Source organism: Anabrus simplex, chromosome X, assembly GCF_040414725.1.
Source record: "Anabrus simplex isolate iqAnaSimp1 chromosome X, ASM4041472v1, whole genome shotgun sequence".
NCBI lineage: Eukaryota > Metazoa > Arthropoda > Insecta > Orthoptera > Tettigoniidae > Anabrus > Anabrus simplex.
In genome coordinates, this window is record NC_090279.1 from 110793569 (window position 1) to 110807268 (window position 13700).

The 13700-nt window shown below is 40.2% G+C and overlaps 1 protein-coding gene across 2 annotated transcripts in view; it reads right to left on the reverse strand.

The window, feature by feature from the left end:
- Positions 1-1324: 1324 nt before the first annotated feature.
- Positions 1325-13700, reverse strand: part of LOC137503172 (uncharacterized) — an 86755-nt gene continuing 74379 nt past the window's right edge. For both annotated transcript variants that reach the window (XM_068230666.1, XM_068230664.1), the window contains one exon: positions 1325-1451. In XM_068230666.1, coding sequence (XP_068086767.1) covers positions 1400-1451 — 52 coding nt within the window. In that variant the 3' untranslated portion in view covers positions 1325-1399. The remainder of the gene's footprint in view (positions 1452-13700) is intronic.

Here is a 13700-nt window from a genome sequence, read left to right on the forward strand (position 1 = left end):
ATGTAAGCTATGAACAGCAAAGGTGAAAGATTACAGCCTTGTCTAACCCCTGTAGGTACCCTGAACCAAGAACTCATTCTACCATCAATTCTCACTGAAGCCCAATTGTCAACATAAATACCTTTGATTGATTTTAATAATCTACCTTTAATTCTATAGTCTCCCAGTAAGGTGAACATCTTTTTCCTCGGTAGCCTGTCATACGCTTTCACTAGATCTACGAAACATAAACACAACTGCCTATTCCTCTCGTAGCATTTTTCAATTACCTGGTGCATACTGAAAATCTGATACTGACAGCCTCTCTTTGGTCTGAAACCACACTGGTTTTCATCCAACTTCCTCTCAACAACTGATCGCACCCTCCCTTCCAAAATGCTAGTGAATACATTGCCTGGTATACTAATCAATGAGATACCTGGATAGTTGTTGCAATCCTTCCTCTTCCCTTGCTTATAGATAGGTGTACTAAGTGCTTTTGTCCAATCTGAAGGTACCTTACCAACACTGCATGCTAATCTTATTACTCTATGAAGCCATTTCAACCCTGCCTTCTCACTATACTTCACCATTTGAGGTCTAATCTCTTCTATCCCTGCTGCTTTATGAAAATGGAGTTTATTTTGCCATCCTTTCCACTTCCTCAAGTGTAATTTCACCAGCATCATTTTTCTGGTCTCCATGAGCTTGGCTGTTCGCAACACCACCACGAAGATTTCCTTTTAGGTTGAGAAGATGTTCAAAATATTCCCTCCACCTCTCCAGTGATTCCCTGGGATCTATTATGAGTTCACCTGAATCACTCAAAACACTGTACATTTCCTTTTTTCCTCCTTTCCTAAGATTCTTTTTTACTTTCCAGAAAGGTTTCGCTGCTGCTTGGCCTAGCCTTTCCAGGTTATTACCAAAATCCTCCCATGACTTATTTTTGGATTCAATAACTATTGGTTTTGCTGTTTCTTTCATCTATGTACAAATCGCTGTCTGCCTCGGCCCTTGTTTGGAGCCATTTCTGATAAAACTCCTTTTTACATTTACAAGCTGTTCTCACTTCATCATTCCACCAAATAATTAAATGCAATATAAGTAAAATGAGAATTTATCCAAATCAGAATAATATCAACTCAACTGACATGAAGCGAAGGACACAAAAATGCAATTACGCAATATGATAATGCCCAAAACTTCACACATATATCGCCCAGGTCTTGAACTATTCCATAGCAGAAATAACAAAATGTCGTTAAATGGAAAAGAATCAATACATATTCACATCGTGAACAAAGCCAAACCTCAATAATCACAAACTAAAATATTTCCACTATTCACTCTAGTTAAATAAATCACATCTGCCTTCTGGAGAAAGCCTCTGTGGCTCATGCGGCAGCACACCGGCCACTCACTGCTGGGTACCGTGGTTTAAATCCTGGCCACTCCATGTGAGATTTGTTCTGGAAAAAGTGGAAAAATGGAAATGGAGAATGGCTTTTAGTGCCAGGAGTGTCCGAGAATAAGCTCAACTCGCCAGATGCAGTTCTTTTGATTTGACTCCTGTAGGCGACCTGCGCATCGTGATAAGGAAGAAATGGTGATCAAGATGACATATACACCCAGGCCCGTGCCAGCGAAGTTAACCAATTTATAGTTAAAATTTCCGACCCTGCCGGGAATCAAACCAGGGACCCCTGTGACCAAAGGACAGCACGCTAACCTTTTAGCCATGGAGCCGGATGACAAAGTGGAGGTGGGACAGGTTTTTCTCTGTACAAAGTTTTCCCTGACATCTTCTATTCCAACAACACTCTCCAATATAATTTTATTTCATCTGTCAGCCATTAACCATTGCCCCAGAGGAGTGTGACGGGCTCTGGCAGCCGGCAAGATTCCTATACTCGCTGCTAGATAGGGCTACATTCATTCCATTTCTGACTCAGTCAAAAGATTGGAAACAGGCTGTTCCATTTCAATTTCTCTTCTGCAGAGGGTAAAGCTGGTGAAACAATACCACAGATATGGGTAAATATTACAGGTTTAATTGGCCAAGAAAAAATGACAAACATTCTGTTGTTACTTAAGTGTGTGTTAATTTTGAATGAAAATGATGAATTAGTATTTTAGATAGCAGGAACAAAACGACAATATGATGGAAACAGTAGCCCTGTAGTTTCATAAAAATGAACTGTTTGTACACCTCAACTTTGATTTGAAGATTCACACGAGTATTTTGTTAAATAATATATTGTTGTAAACTGCATCTTCTAATGACAAGTACTTTTGAAATGCACATTTCAATCTAAAGGCTAGAGCACAATTAGTTTGAACTAATATAATAAATTTGTTATGCCAAGGTATTATTGCCATCATTTATTAGTTAATACATCCCTGAGCTCTTGCCTCATTCAGTAAATGGCTATGGTGCAGTGCTATATGGAAAAGAAATTGAAGTGTTACTTATTTGCCACATGGAAATCTGGCAACACTACCTTTCCCTTCCTTCATTTCCCTATACACACTTGCATTTTTCATTAAATTCACATAATTGAAAATTATACTTTGCCACCATTTCTACGTCTAGTTCTTACCACTCTTTCTGCTTCTTAAAATTGTATCTTTCTGTTATAAGGTAATGGATATTCCTACCACAATTAAATGTACATACTTGTCTTTCTATTCTTCAACAAGAGCTTTAAACCCAGAGCATGGTTAATTTACTTTTCTATTTACCGCTTTCCACCGATCACAATTCTCAATTAAAAACTCCCCCATGTCACTCATATAAAACATATCATACTACCTAAGATTCATAATTTTATAACCTCTCTTTCAATCACAGTGACAATTAACCAAAACCATACTTGCGTATCTATATATAGCTCATTCGGTTTTATAAGTGCCACACCTAGAACATTCTTGCCTCTAGCTGGTTCTATAACTTCTAGATTCACCTGCTGTTCCTAGAATAAATTGATTGTCATAATGTCTGTTGATCGCATCCTTTCTCTGATCATGTTCTTACCAAGGCTTCATTACTTTAAAATGTTATCAGAGTTCTAAGCATCAGCAATATTTTTTAATTATTGTGTCTTGGGAAATTCAAGTTATTTAATTAAATTGCAAAGCAAATTACTGGATTTTAGGACAATATGGATCTCAAGGTTTGACATAGCCAGCACAATAGGGGAGGTGGTTGTATACAATTTCTAATCACTAGAATGAGTTCCAAAAGCCTCGATTCAATTTCCAACCACTCCAGAGTGTTCACTTGGAGTGAAGACATATGACACTGTTCATGGTGATTCATCTATCAGATGCTAAAGTTAAGACTTGCGTGGACTCCTCGGTACTATTCGACAGAAGTAGGCTGTGTGCCGGCACTGAATTTCATCCTCCCCCTTCCTACTATCATGTATCATTTCATTCGCTTAATCTCAATAACTCCTCTGATTACGGTGACATCAGAATGGGCACCTGGTCTTAAATGTTGACTATGATGATAAACCTCACTTCATACCTGACCCCTTAAGTACTGGACTTACATACATGAATCCTAAGTTTGTTGTATATTTCCAGTGCCAACAAGCCATTAGGTTCGAGTAACAGTCCTAATTCAATCAAAAATTTGAAACTAGTATTACGCTAAGCAAGTAACTGTTATCATGGAATGTTACCCAGTTTTGATGATGATGCTTGTTGTTTAGAGGAGCTTAACATCGAAGGTCATCGACCCCTAATGGAACAAGATGGACAACGTGATATATGGTAATGAAAATTTTAAAATATATCCACTGACTAGAATTTAAAAAATGGTAATGAAGAAAAATTATTATGAGATTAAAACAATCATGCTTCTGTCTCACTTCATGCTGACGAATTTCATCAGCGGCCTTGGACATATTATATTTATGACAATCAAGTTTATGCTTATGTTCACGCCCTCATGACGTTGGCTTTAAATTATTACCACTTTGGTTTTCCACTAACATTTTAAATGAACTGTTTTAATTGGAATTTTAATGGAAGAAGTTTTATTCTCCAACAAGATTTTAGTTTAATCATTGACAGTGTTTACATTAGCATCTTTATATATTGTATCATTTTTCACATTTTTATGTCCTCAATTTTAATAACTGGCTAAACGTTTAGCTTCCACTTTCAATATTAGTTGTACTCTTGATTGTTTTTAGGCTGAAGATGCCCTTAATTGAGGGCGAAACATGTCCCATTTAACTGTGAGTCTATTTATGTAACCACTATAAGTGGAAATAAAGTATTGAATAGGTGGATTAATTTAAAAACACCTTTATTGTTGTTTAAGTGGTATGTTCCGAGCTGTCAGTGGAGAGATGGCATGGAATGACATTAGTAGACGAATAAGTTTGAGTGGCATTTATAAAAGTAGGAAAGATCACAATATGAAGATAAAGTTGGAATTCAAGAGGACAAACTGGGGCAAATATTCATTTATAGGAAGGGGAGTTAGGGATTGGAATAACTTACCAAGGGAGACGTTCAGTGAATTTCCAATTTCTTTGAAATTGTTTAGGAAAAGGCTAGGGAAACAATAGATAGGGAATCTGCCACCTGGGCGACTGCCCTAAATGCAGATCAGTATTCATTGATTGATTGATTTAATTGGAAGTGGAATGGCCTGCAACTCCATCTCCCAATGAGGCATAACCAGATGCCTCAGCTGAGTGTAAATATCACTTGCTGGAACCCTGTAAGGCAACAGGGGCAGTGTTAATGCTTTCTTTACAGCCGTATTTGGTAATTCATTTCCCTCTACACCCATGTGGCTTGGGAGCCACATAAACGTGATTCTGGTGCTGGTATCTGAACACCTGGCCAGCAGGTCCTCGACCCACTATATCAGAGGGTGCTAAGGGAAACATATATCAATAGACTGTAGCGAGCTCAAGGCATCAATACACAGCAGAAACTATCAGCGCTCACTGGACAGTGCGTACCGCAGAGCTTCACAGATAGCATAGAGCTCTGCTGTGTACATACAGGTTTCTGGGAGAGCAAAAAGAAACCTATCACTGTCAACAATGAACGCACAGCCCACCTTCTTTTCTGTCCTTGAAGAATCCGTGTTAACGACTGAAACTGGATACTGGCCAACAACGGACAGGAAGAGCCTCCGATAAATCGAAGGGTCTGTGTTTTCTTTTGGGCCAGTGTGCAGATTCAGGATCATTTCACGTCATCATACCTCCCACGGAGGTACCTCACGTGATTGTCTGACAAGGTAAAGAACCAAAGGTACGTGAAACAATCTGTGACTGCTATCCAACTGGCCGTGTTGCTCAAGGATAGCTTGGGTGAAGTGGCATCTGTCACAAATTAGCAGCATATGCCAGAAGGAGCTGCTGGTGCCTTGGGTGTACAGCGAGCAGGCTAGCTGCGGGGCTTGTTCGGAAAGCTCCTGTCACCAACCTAACCCCACTGTGGTGGATGCTGTTCAGTTTTGCAGGGACACTTGGTCTTGCTGAGCCGTAGTCTAACCGGGATAAAATATATGCCTGATAGAATCGTACGAGCACTGTGCGATCCGTTCCCAAATTAGTGCTGCTAAGAAACTTCAAGAGATTAAGCCTTTTGGTACATTGCACTTTTAGCTGCTGCACGTGTGACTCCCATGATAATTTACTATCGAAAAGGAGCCCAAGATATCGGCAAGTGTCAACTACTGAAAGAGTGACATTTCCTAAATAAAGTTCAGGATGAGGGTGAAGAGTACGTTGACAACAAAAGTGGACAACAGAGGTCTTTGCGGTGGAAAACAGAAAGCCACGTTCTAAGGTCCACTCTCATAATAGATTGCTGTAATTGTTGCTCTGCGACTGCCATATTACGTCAGCTATAGTGCAGAGCAAAATCGTCCACATATTGCGATGGTATTCCTGCTGAACCAGCAGCAGCTACAATACCGTTTATGGCAACTGCGAACAGGGTGACACTAAGAACCGATCCCTGTGGGACTCTATTTTCTTGAACGTGGTGCTGCGAATATGTCCTCCCTACTCAGACATGGAATAGACAGAGGGACAAAAAATTCGCAATAAATACCAGCAAGTGACCTTGGAATCTCCAATGATGCAGGAATGAAAGGATACCATATTGCCATGTGGTGTCATGAGCATTTTCTATGTCAAAGAAAACAGCTACTAAATGCTGTTTGTGGAGAAATGCATTCTGGATAGAGCTCTACAGGTGTACCAAGTGGTCAGTGGTCAAGCAAGCGGCTAAAAAATCATACTGGTATTTGGACGAGAGTCCTTGTTTCTCCAGACACCACACAAGCCAGCGATTTACCATCCTCTCAAATAGCTTACACAGGCAGTTTGTAAGACAAATAGGTCCGTAACTTCCTGCGTACTTAGGATCTTTGTCAGGCTTGAGGACAGGAATGACTAGGCCATCACGCCACTCAGACGGAAACTCACCCTCTATCCAGATTAGGTTGAACACACGAGGGAGATATAGTAGACTGTCCTCACTACGGTGTTTCAACATCTGGTTGTGGATAATGTCTGGTCCAGGAGACATGTCCTTGCAAAGTGCTATGGCACTGTGGAGTTCCCTCTCCATACAGGGCACGTTATAGTCCTCTGAGATTTGAGTGGCAAAACTGTGATGATGACATTCTGCCTCCCGCTTCAGAGCGAGGAAATCGATAAGATAATTCCCGGAGACAGACACACCCACGAAATATCTAGCCAGATGGTTAACAATCGAGAGTGGTTCAGTAACGACACTGCCAGCAGTGGAAATTTGGTATTCGGTACAGAAGATAAACTCTGGATACCCAAAATACGTCGAAGTTTAGTCCACACTTGAGATGAAGGGGTATTTGACGTCACAGAGACACATATTTGTCACTTATCTCTCCCACAAAGCTTTCTTACTTTGGCGAATAAGAACTCGTGACTTAGTGCGGAGTTGTTTAAATGTTACCATGTTGGCCTCGGTAGGCTGCTTACGATAACGTTTATGAGCCAACGGCGTTCTTTGATAGCTGCTGCAATTTCTTCGTTCCATCAAGGAACGAGTTTTCGGCGAGGAGTCCCTTTGAAGGAAGGAATGGACTTCTCAGTAGCAGCAAGAATAACTTGGGTGATGTAAGATATTTCCTCATCGACGGTCCGCCTGGTATCGTCATTGTAGATAGCTAGTGATGTGTACTTCGGCCAATCAGTATGTTTAAGAATCCATCAAGGAGGAGCCTCAATGGATTTCTGTTTCAACAAAGTAAGGATGATGGTAAAATAATCATTGTCACGGAGGTTATCGTGTGTATTTCACTGAAACAGCAGAACCAACGTTCGGCTGCATAGGCTTACGTCTATTCGAGAATGTGCCATAACATACACAAAAGTGAGTTCGTTTCCCTGTGTTCAAAATACATAAATCCAGCTCTGTTAATAATGTTTCAAGCTTCCTTCCCCGAGGGCAAGGCATTTCAGAGCTCCACACGGGGTGATAGGCGTTAAAATCAGCCAACAAGAGGAAAGGAGGTGGAAGCTGATTTATAAGATAAGTAACATTGGGGCTGGCCTGGTAGAAAATAAACGTTACACACTGTTGCTATGATAGGCAGCAGTAGCCGCACTGCAACTGTTTCCAGTGGGGTCCTTAGAGGAACCAATTTGTTATAGGTATCAGAACGAACAAAAATACCCACGCCACCAGACGCCCGGTGGGCGTAATATCGTTCTGTCGAGTATAGCCTGAAATTTGTCAAGACTGTATGATGACCTGGTCTGAAGTTTGTCTCCTGAATACAGACTATACTCGCTGCGTACTCACTAATGAGCTAACGTAGCTCAGCAAGATGCCTGTCATAACTGTTACAATTCGTGCCATAGTGTGGACTATAAAAGGAGTGTTAGGTTATGAGCAACAAGATGCTCGTGAACCTAAACACTATCAACATCTACATCCATAGATGTAGATGACAGCGCGACGTCCATCCCATCATCAACAGGTGGTGGGGATGACGCCCAAAACTTCAACGCTTTTCAGGGGCGGGAAGTTCCCCTACGAGGGGACCGTACAGGTTTTGGAGCAGGAGTACCTGCTGGCACAGCCTCAAACCTTTCAGATGGAGGACATGATCTCTCTTTTGCAGGGGAAGTGCAGGAGCGCCCTTAAGGGCATTCATCTTTGTCACCTTCTTTTCTAGTTTAGACGGGCTGGGAGATGACTACCCAGCCCTGGTCGACAACGCTGCCTCCACTTGGCTGGGGCATGGCTTTCGCCGACCTCTTAGGGGAGAGGAACTTAGACTTCCCCCTTGCTCTGCCGGCTTAGAACTCCCAGCCGGCACAGACTTCTGGTTGACTGAAGGTGGGGTGGTACCCCCACTTCGAGCTCCTACTCTTTGCGACGTTGCTCTGAGGAGCAATAGTCGCCTTGGGCACAGCGATTATCACAGGTAACAATGTCGCAAGGGACGAACCTGGAAGAATCTGAGCTTTCATGCTGTAGTCGAGTGTACAAGCAGGTGTATTCATGGAATTAAACTTACGGCGCATTTCCTGGTAGGAAAAACCATCCTGGATCATCTTCTTAATCAGATATAGTCGGACAGTTCCGATCCCGAGGAGAATGAAGACCAGAGCAGTTAGTGCACTTGTACGGAGTTGTGTACCCCACCGTGCCATGAGCTACTCGTCCACATGTACCAAATACAGATGGATTCGAACAATGAGATACCGTATGTCCGAATCTCTGGCATTGATAGCATCGCATAGGAGGTGGGATATACGGCCTCACATTGCAACAATAAGTTTTACCTTGACTTTCTCTGGTAACACTGACAACTTGAAGGAGACAATGGAGGAATCCAGTGGCAACGTCTTCACCGTTGACCTTGCGCGTAATGCACCGGATATGTGTCACGCCACGGCTTTTCATGTCTTCCATCAACTCATCGTCAGTGTTCAAAATAAGGTCATGGTGAAAGATGACTCCACGAACCAGACTGAAGGATTTGTGCTCCTCCACTTTGACGGGGATTTCGCCAAAGTGGTCGCATTTAATGATTAATGATAAAAATTTCATAATGTCCCGTATTGAACTGTATCACAATTAAATTGAAAACAAGGAATGAAGTTGTTCAACCTATTCAATACAAGAAAATAAGAAATGTATTGTTACATTCTTATTTGGTTAAAAGCGGTACCAGTATCGACCACCAATCTGGGCCATCATCAGCCGATTAAAAATACAAAAACAATGCATAGGAAAACAAAAAATTAAAGGATATGTCTTTCACAAAAGCAGTTCAAGAAGCAATTTTAAATCATAAAAACCAGAAGTCGAAGATCAGTCACTTATATGTAGTAAGGTTCATGTCCCTGAAGAGTAGCACAACACACGCAATGGCTGGCACTGTGCCTTAAAATGTTTACAAGAAGAGGTGAACAATTCATTGAACAAGCCTGCAAACACTGTCAGGCGAGAAGTCACAACACGATTTAACACCCCTATGTCTAAAAAAGATTTAAATAATGAATTGAACACCATCCGTACTATCGCTAAATTTAACGACTCTTCATAAACCGTATCATCAACAAATTCAAACACCGCCCTAAAACCACTTTAAAAAAAGACAAAACCAAACCCACTGCATAGTCCACTTTTACTTTCACTCAAGATGGTTATAAAATAACTATCGTTCTTAAAAAACACAATATGAAAATTTCTTTTAGAACCAATAACAGAAATCTTGATATATTACACAACTCTAAATCATTAAATAAATTTAATGTTTTTCTAAATCTGGAGTATACAGATTCAAATGTAACAACTGCAGCTTCTTGTATATTGGACAGACTGGACGCAACTTAAATATCAGATACTCCGAACATATCAACACCATTAAATACAACAGATTCTCTGCTATAGGACAAACCATATAAGATTCCAAGCATAATTTCACCACAATATTGAAAAAGACATAAAAATACTTAAAATCATTAACCAAGGCCCCCATTCTCAACACTACTGAAGATTGTTTTATTCACCTTGACCAATACTTCAACCCTAATTACAATTTAAATGACATGTCTGAAAAACCCAATATTCTATTTGACTTCCTTTATTTCCCTATGCTATCCTTTCCCATCTTCTTTTAACTTCCAGTTCTTTTAATCTTCTCTTATCTACTAATCCTCCTCCTTCATTACGTTATCACATCTTTTCTTATCTTTTCTTTTCACCTCTCCCCTTGATTTAAAAAAATATCTATTTTCCGAATTTGACTGCATACTATAATACTACCTACAGTTCAGATCATTACAACATTCAAATTTAAACTCATACCTTACACTACCTCAAGTATGACCTGAATTGACACGCTATGCATATGCGTTTTTCATTTGTTTCCAATATTGCGCTTTGTAACAGTTCTCTCCTCACAAATATTTTTTACGTCAACTGCTCTGCATCTCTAAAGAATCTACAAGATCCTATTAAAACACTGATATATACTTCAATTATATTTATTTTTGCAACTAAAGCATTTGCAGGCTTGTTCTTTAAGCTATTTACAGAGTTTTGTCGGCATTTATAAACAGAGTGCCAGACATTGCCTATGTTGCACTGATCTTCAGGAGCTAGCATCTTACTTTATTTAAGAGACTTGTCTTCGACTTCTACACAGTTTTGGGACTTCAAATTTATTAAATCATATTGTGACTTTGCGCCTGGCAGTGTTTGCAGGCTTGTTCAATGAACTGTTCACCTCATAAACATTTTAAGGCACTGTGCCGATCATTGCGTGTGTTGTGCTACTATTCAGGGACTTGCTCCTTACTACATATAAGTGACTGATCTTCAACTTCTTCTGGTTTTTATGATTTAAAATCACGCAGTGCTAATCCCTATTGTCTTATATTGCCTTTTGAACTGCTTTCGTGAAAGACATATCCTTAATTTTTTTTGTTTTCCTATGCACTGTTTCTGTATTTTAAATCGGCTGATGATGACCCAGATTGGTGGTCGAAACCGGTACCGCTTTTAACCAAATAAGAATGTAACACTACATTTCTCATTTACTTGTATTGAGTAGGTTGAACAACTTCATTTCTTGTTTTCAATTTTAAAGTGGTTGCACTTAAGCAACTGATCAGCTTGCAGTGCTGTACGGGTCCTCGAAAGCAAACTACCATTGCGCATTTTCTTGAGATCCTCAAGTTCGCCGTAGGATCTACTAAAAAGGATCCAATTTACCAGCTGAAAATCATGCCCATCAGTTCTGGTAGCAACCAGAAACCTATGGAAGCTGGACCCCATTCCTTCACGCTGTGCATGTTCTGAGGGAGATGAACCTCTCAGAGAAGCAAAAGTTAAAAACTTCGGTGGGGGACCACCTTGGGATGGGCGACTTTGTTTCGAAGCCATGCCCGAAATCATCCTCCCCAAATGTCACCCACTCTGATCAGGGGTCTCTGTAGCCGAACCAAGCAGCCAAGGCAATACTCACCTGGTCATAGCCGGTACTGTCCAGGGTCCGATGTTGGACGATGCCTAATACGGGATGACTGGGGCAGTGAGTACTAGGACCCACAATAGCATGTGTCCCATAGCATGTACGAGCACTAATTATAGAGAGAAAAGAATAAATAATTAATAATAATATCTCCTTCTGGCATTCGGCTGAGCGGGGACCTGTGTTGTCAGGTAGATACTACTGCCAGGGTACATGGCGCTCCCTGGGTGGTCAATTGCTGGCTTTTGGGCATAACCGCACATGTAAGAGGCCCATCTCCGAGCAACACGCACATCAAAAATGTTGAAATTTTCTGCAACAAACCCTCAAAAAATAAATAAAGAGGAGACCATGGCCACATGACCCCTTTTGTCGCCTTCTACAACAGGCAGGGATTACCTGTGAATGTATTCAGCCCCTCCCATCCAAAGGAGGTCCAACACATCATACCAAACTGCAATCCATGTCTGCACCTAGGTCGCCCCTTTCAGTTGCTTCTTACGACAGGTAGGTTACCGAGTTTTTCTGGATCACAGAGGTGAATGAAGGTGCGGGCATGAATGGCCCATGAAAGGCAATCAGGAGAATGATTTAACATTTTAAAATTATGGTTATATTTCTTTCTAAGGTCTCTTTTTACCTTTTTTTTTTTCCAAAAATAAGACTTTACAAAATTCAGGTACAAAAGATCATAAGACTGGATAACAATTTAAGAAAATCGAATAACAATTAATTAAACAATTGACAGACATGCCATTTCGAACGTGGAAAATCAGGAGAAATTTGGCAGCGAATCGTGACATATTACGACACATCGCTGATGGTAGAACATGTACAAATTCATTGTATTGCAATACATTAACAATTCTATTTGGCCTACATATATATATTTTTCATCATTTACATGTGACAACTAAATACTGGACATACCTGAACTGTAGGAACATGTTACTACTCATCCTCCATCATGATCACATTACGACTAATTGTTGTTCAACACGCCAATAGCTGACTTAACCCTCTTCAGAAACTCGGAACTAAATTTTTGCTCAAAGCACTTGCCTTGCTGAACTGATTTTAAGGTTAAAAGTTTCTCCAAAGTTTGTTCAGACAGCAAGGATCTGAACTGTGTTTTTGTCTTTGTGACTCTGCTAGAAATCCTTTCATATTTGCATTGCAATGTGGAATTGATAAAATAGCAAGCATCACTTAGAGAGTCTGTCTGTACACCATCAGCTGATTTCATCTGACCAACCAATGCCTACTGAACGTCAATTCTTCCTTTTGCCAGGTCTGTTTCTTTGAGCTGAAAGTTACAAAACTGGGAGTGCAGAATATCAGTTTCTTTATCCAAATGTTCCGTTTTACTAGTCAAAATGTTCGGACACTGGTTAATGAAAAATCTAAGGCTTGAAAATGATGCCTTACTTATAGCAGAAATATTTGCAGCTTCTGCATTAATTAAAATTTCATCTTTGAATGGAAATTTGTGTACCATGTAGTCACACGATGAAGAGAAACACTTTCTAACAGACTTAAAGAAAATGCACTTTTCCTCAGACTTCAAGGTGTTCACTAAAACAAACGCAGATTTCCCTATCATCAGATCACAATCATCCTTTTGATTTCCTGGAGTATGATAATCTACATCAAGGAGAGAGGAGGAGCTTTTAGTAACGTGTGGTTTCACAAACCATTCTTCAATAGTTCCTCCAAAAGTGACCTCAATAAGTGGATGTGCGAGATACTTGACTGAAGAGCTACGTTTGGATTCTCAAAGATATCCATAAAACTTGATAGAAAAAGGCAAAAAGATTTATGTAAATTTGATAAAAGGAACATGAAAAGTCATTCTTCAGGTGACAATGCATGGCTCTTAGTGTCATCAGTAGTTTCATTTTTTTAGTCAAACTGATGACTGGGTTTTCCTATTAACTGAGGAGTGAGGTAAAATGTTATGACAATCCTTACCTTTTCAGACAAACAAGACACATCTCCACTTAAACTATGCTTAGGAATTTTGTAAGTCTTCAGAGTTTCCACCTGAGAATCCTTACTCACAATTTCATTCCTGAATAAAGTAACCAAAGGGTCCCACTGAAGCAAAATCCTATCTAAACACTTTTGATAACCATTGAGTAGGCACATGCTTCACCATTTTCCTGATCTCTGTGTTGTGTGAAGTCTGAAATTCTCTGAA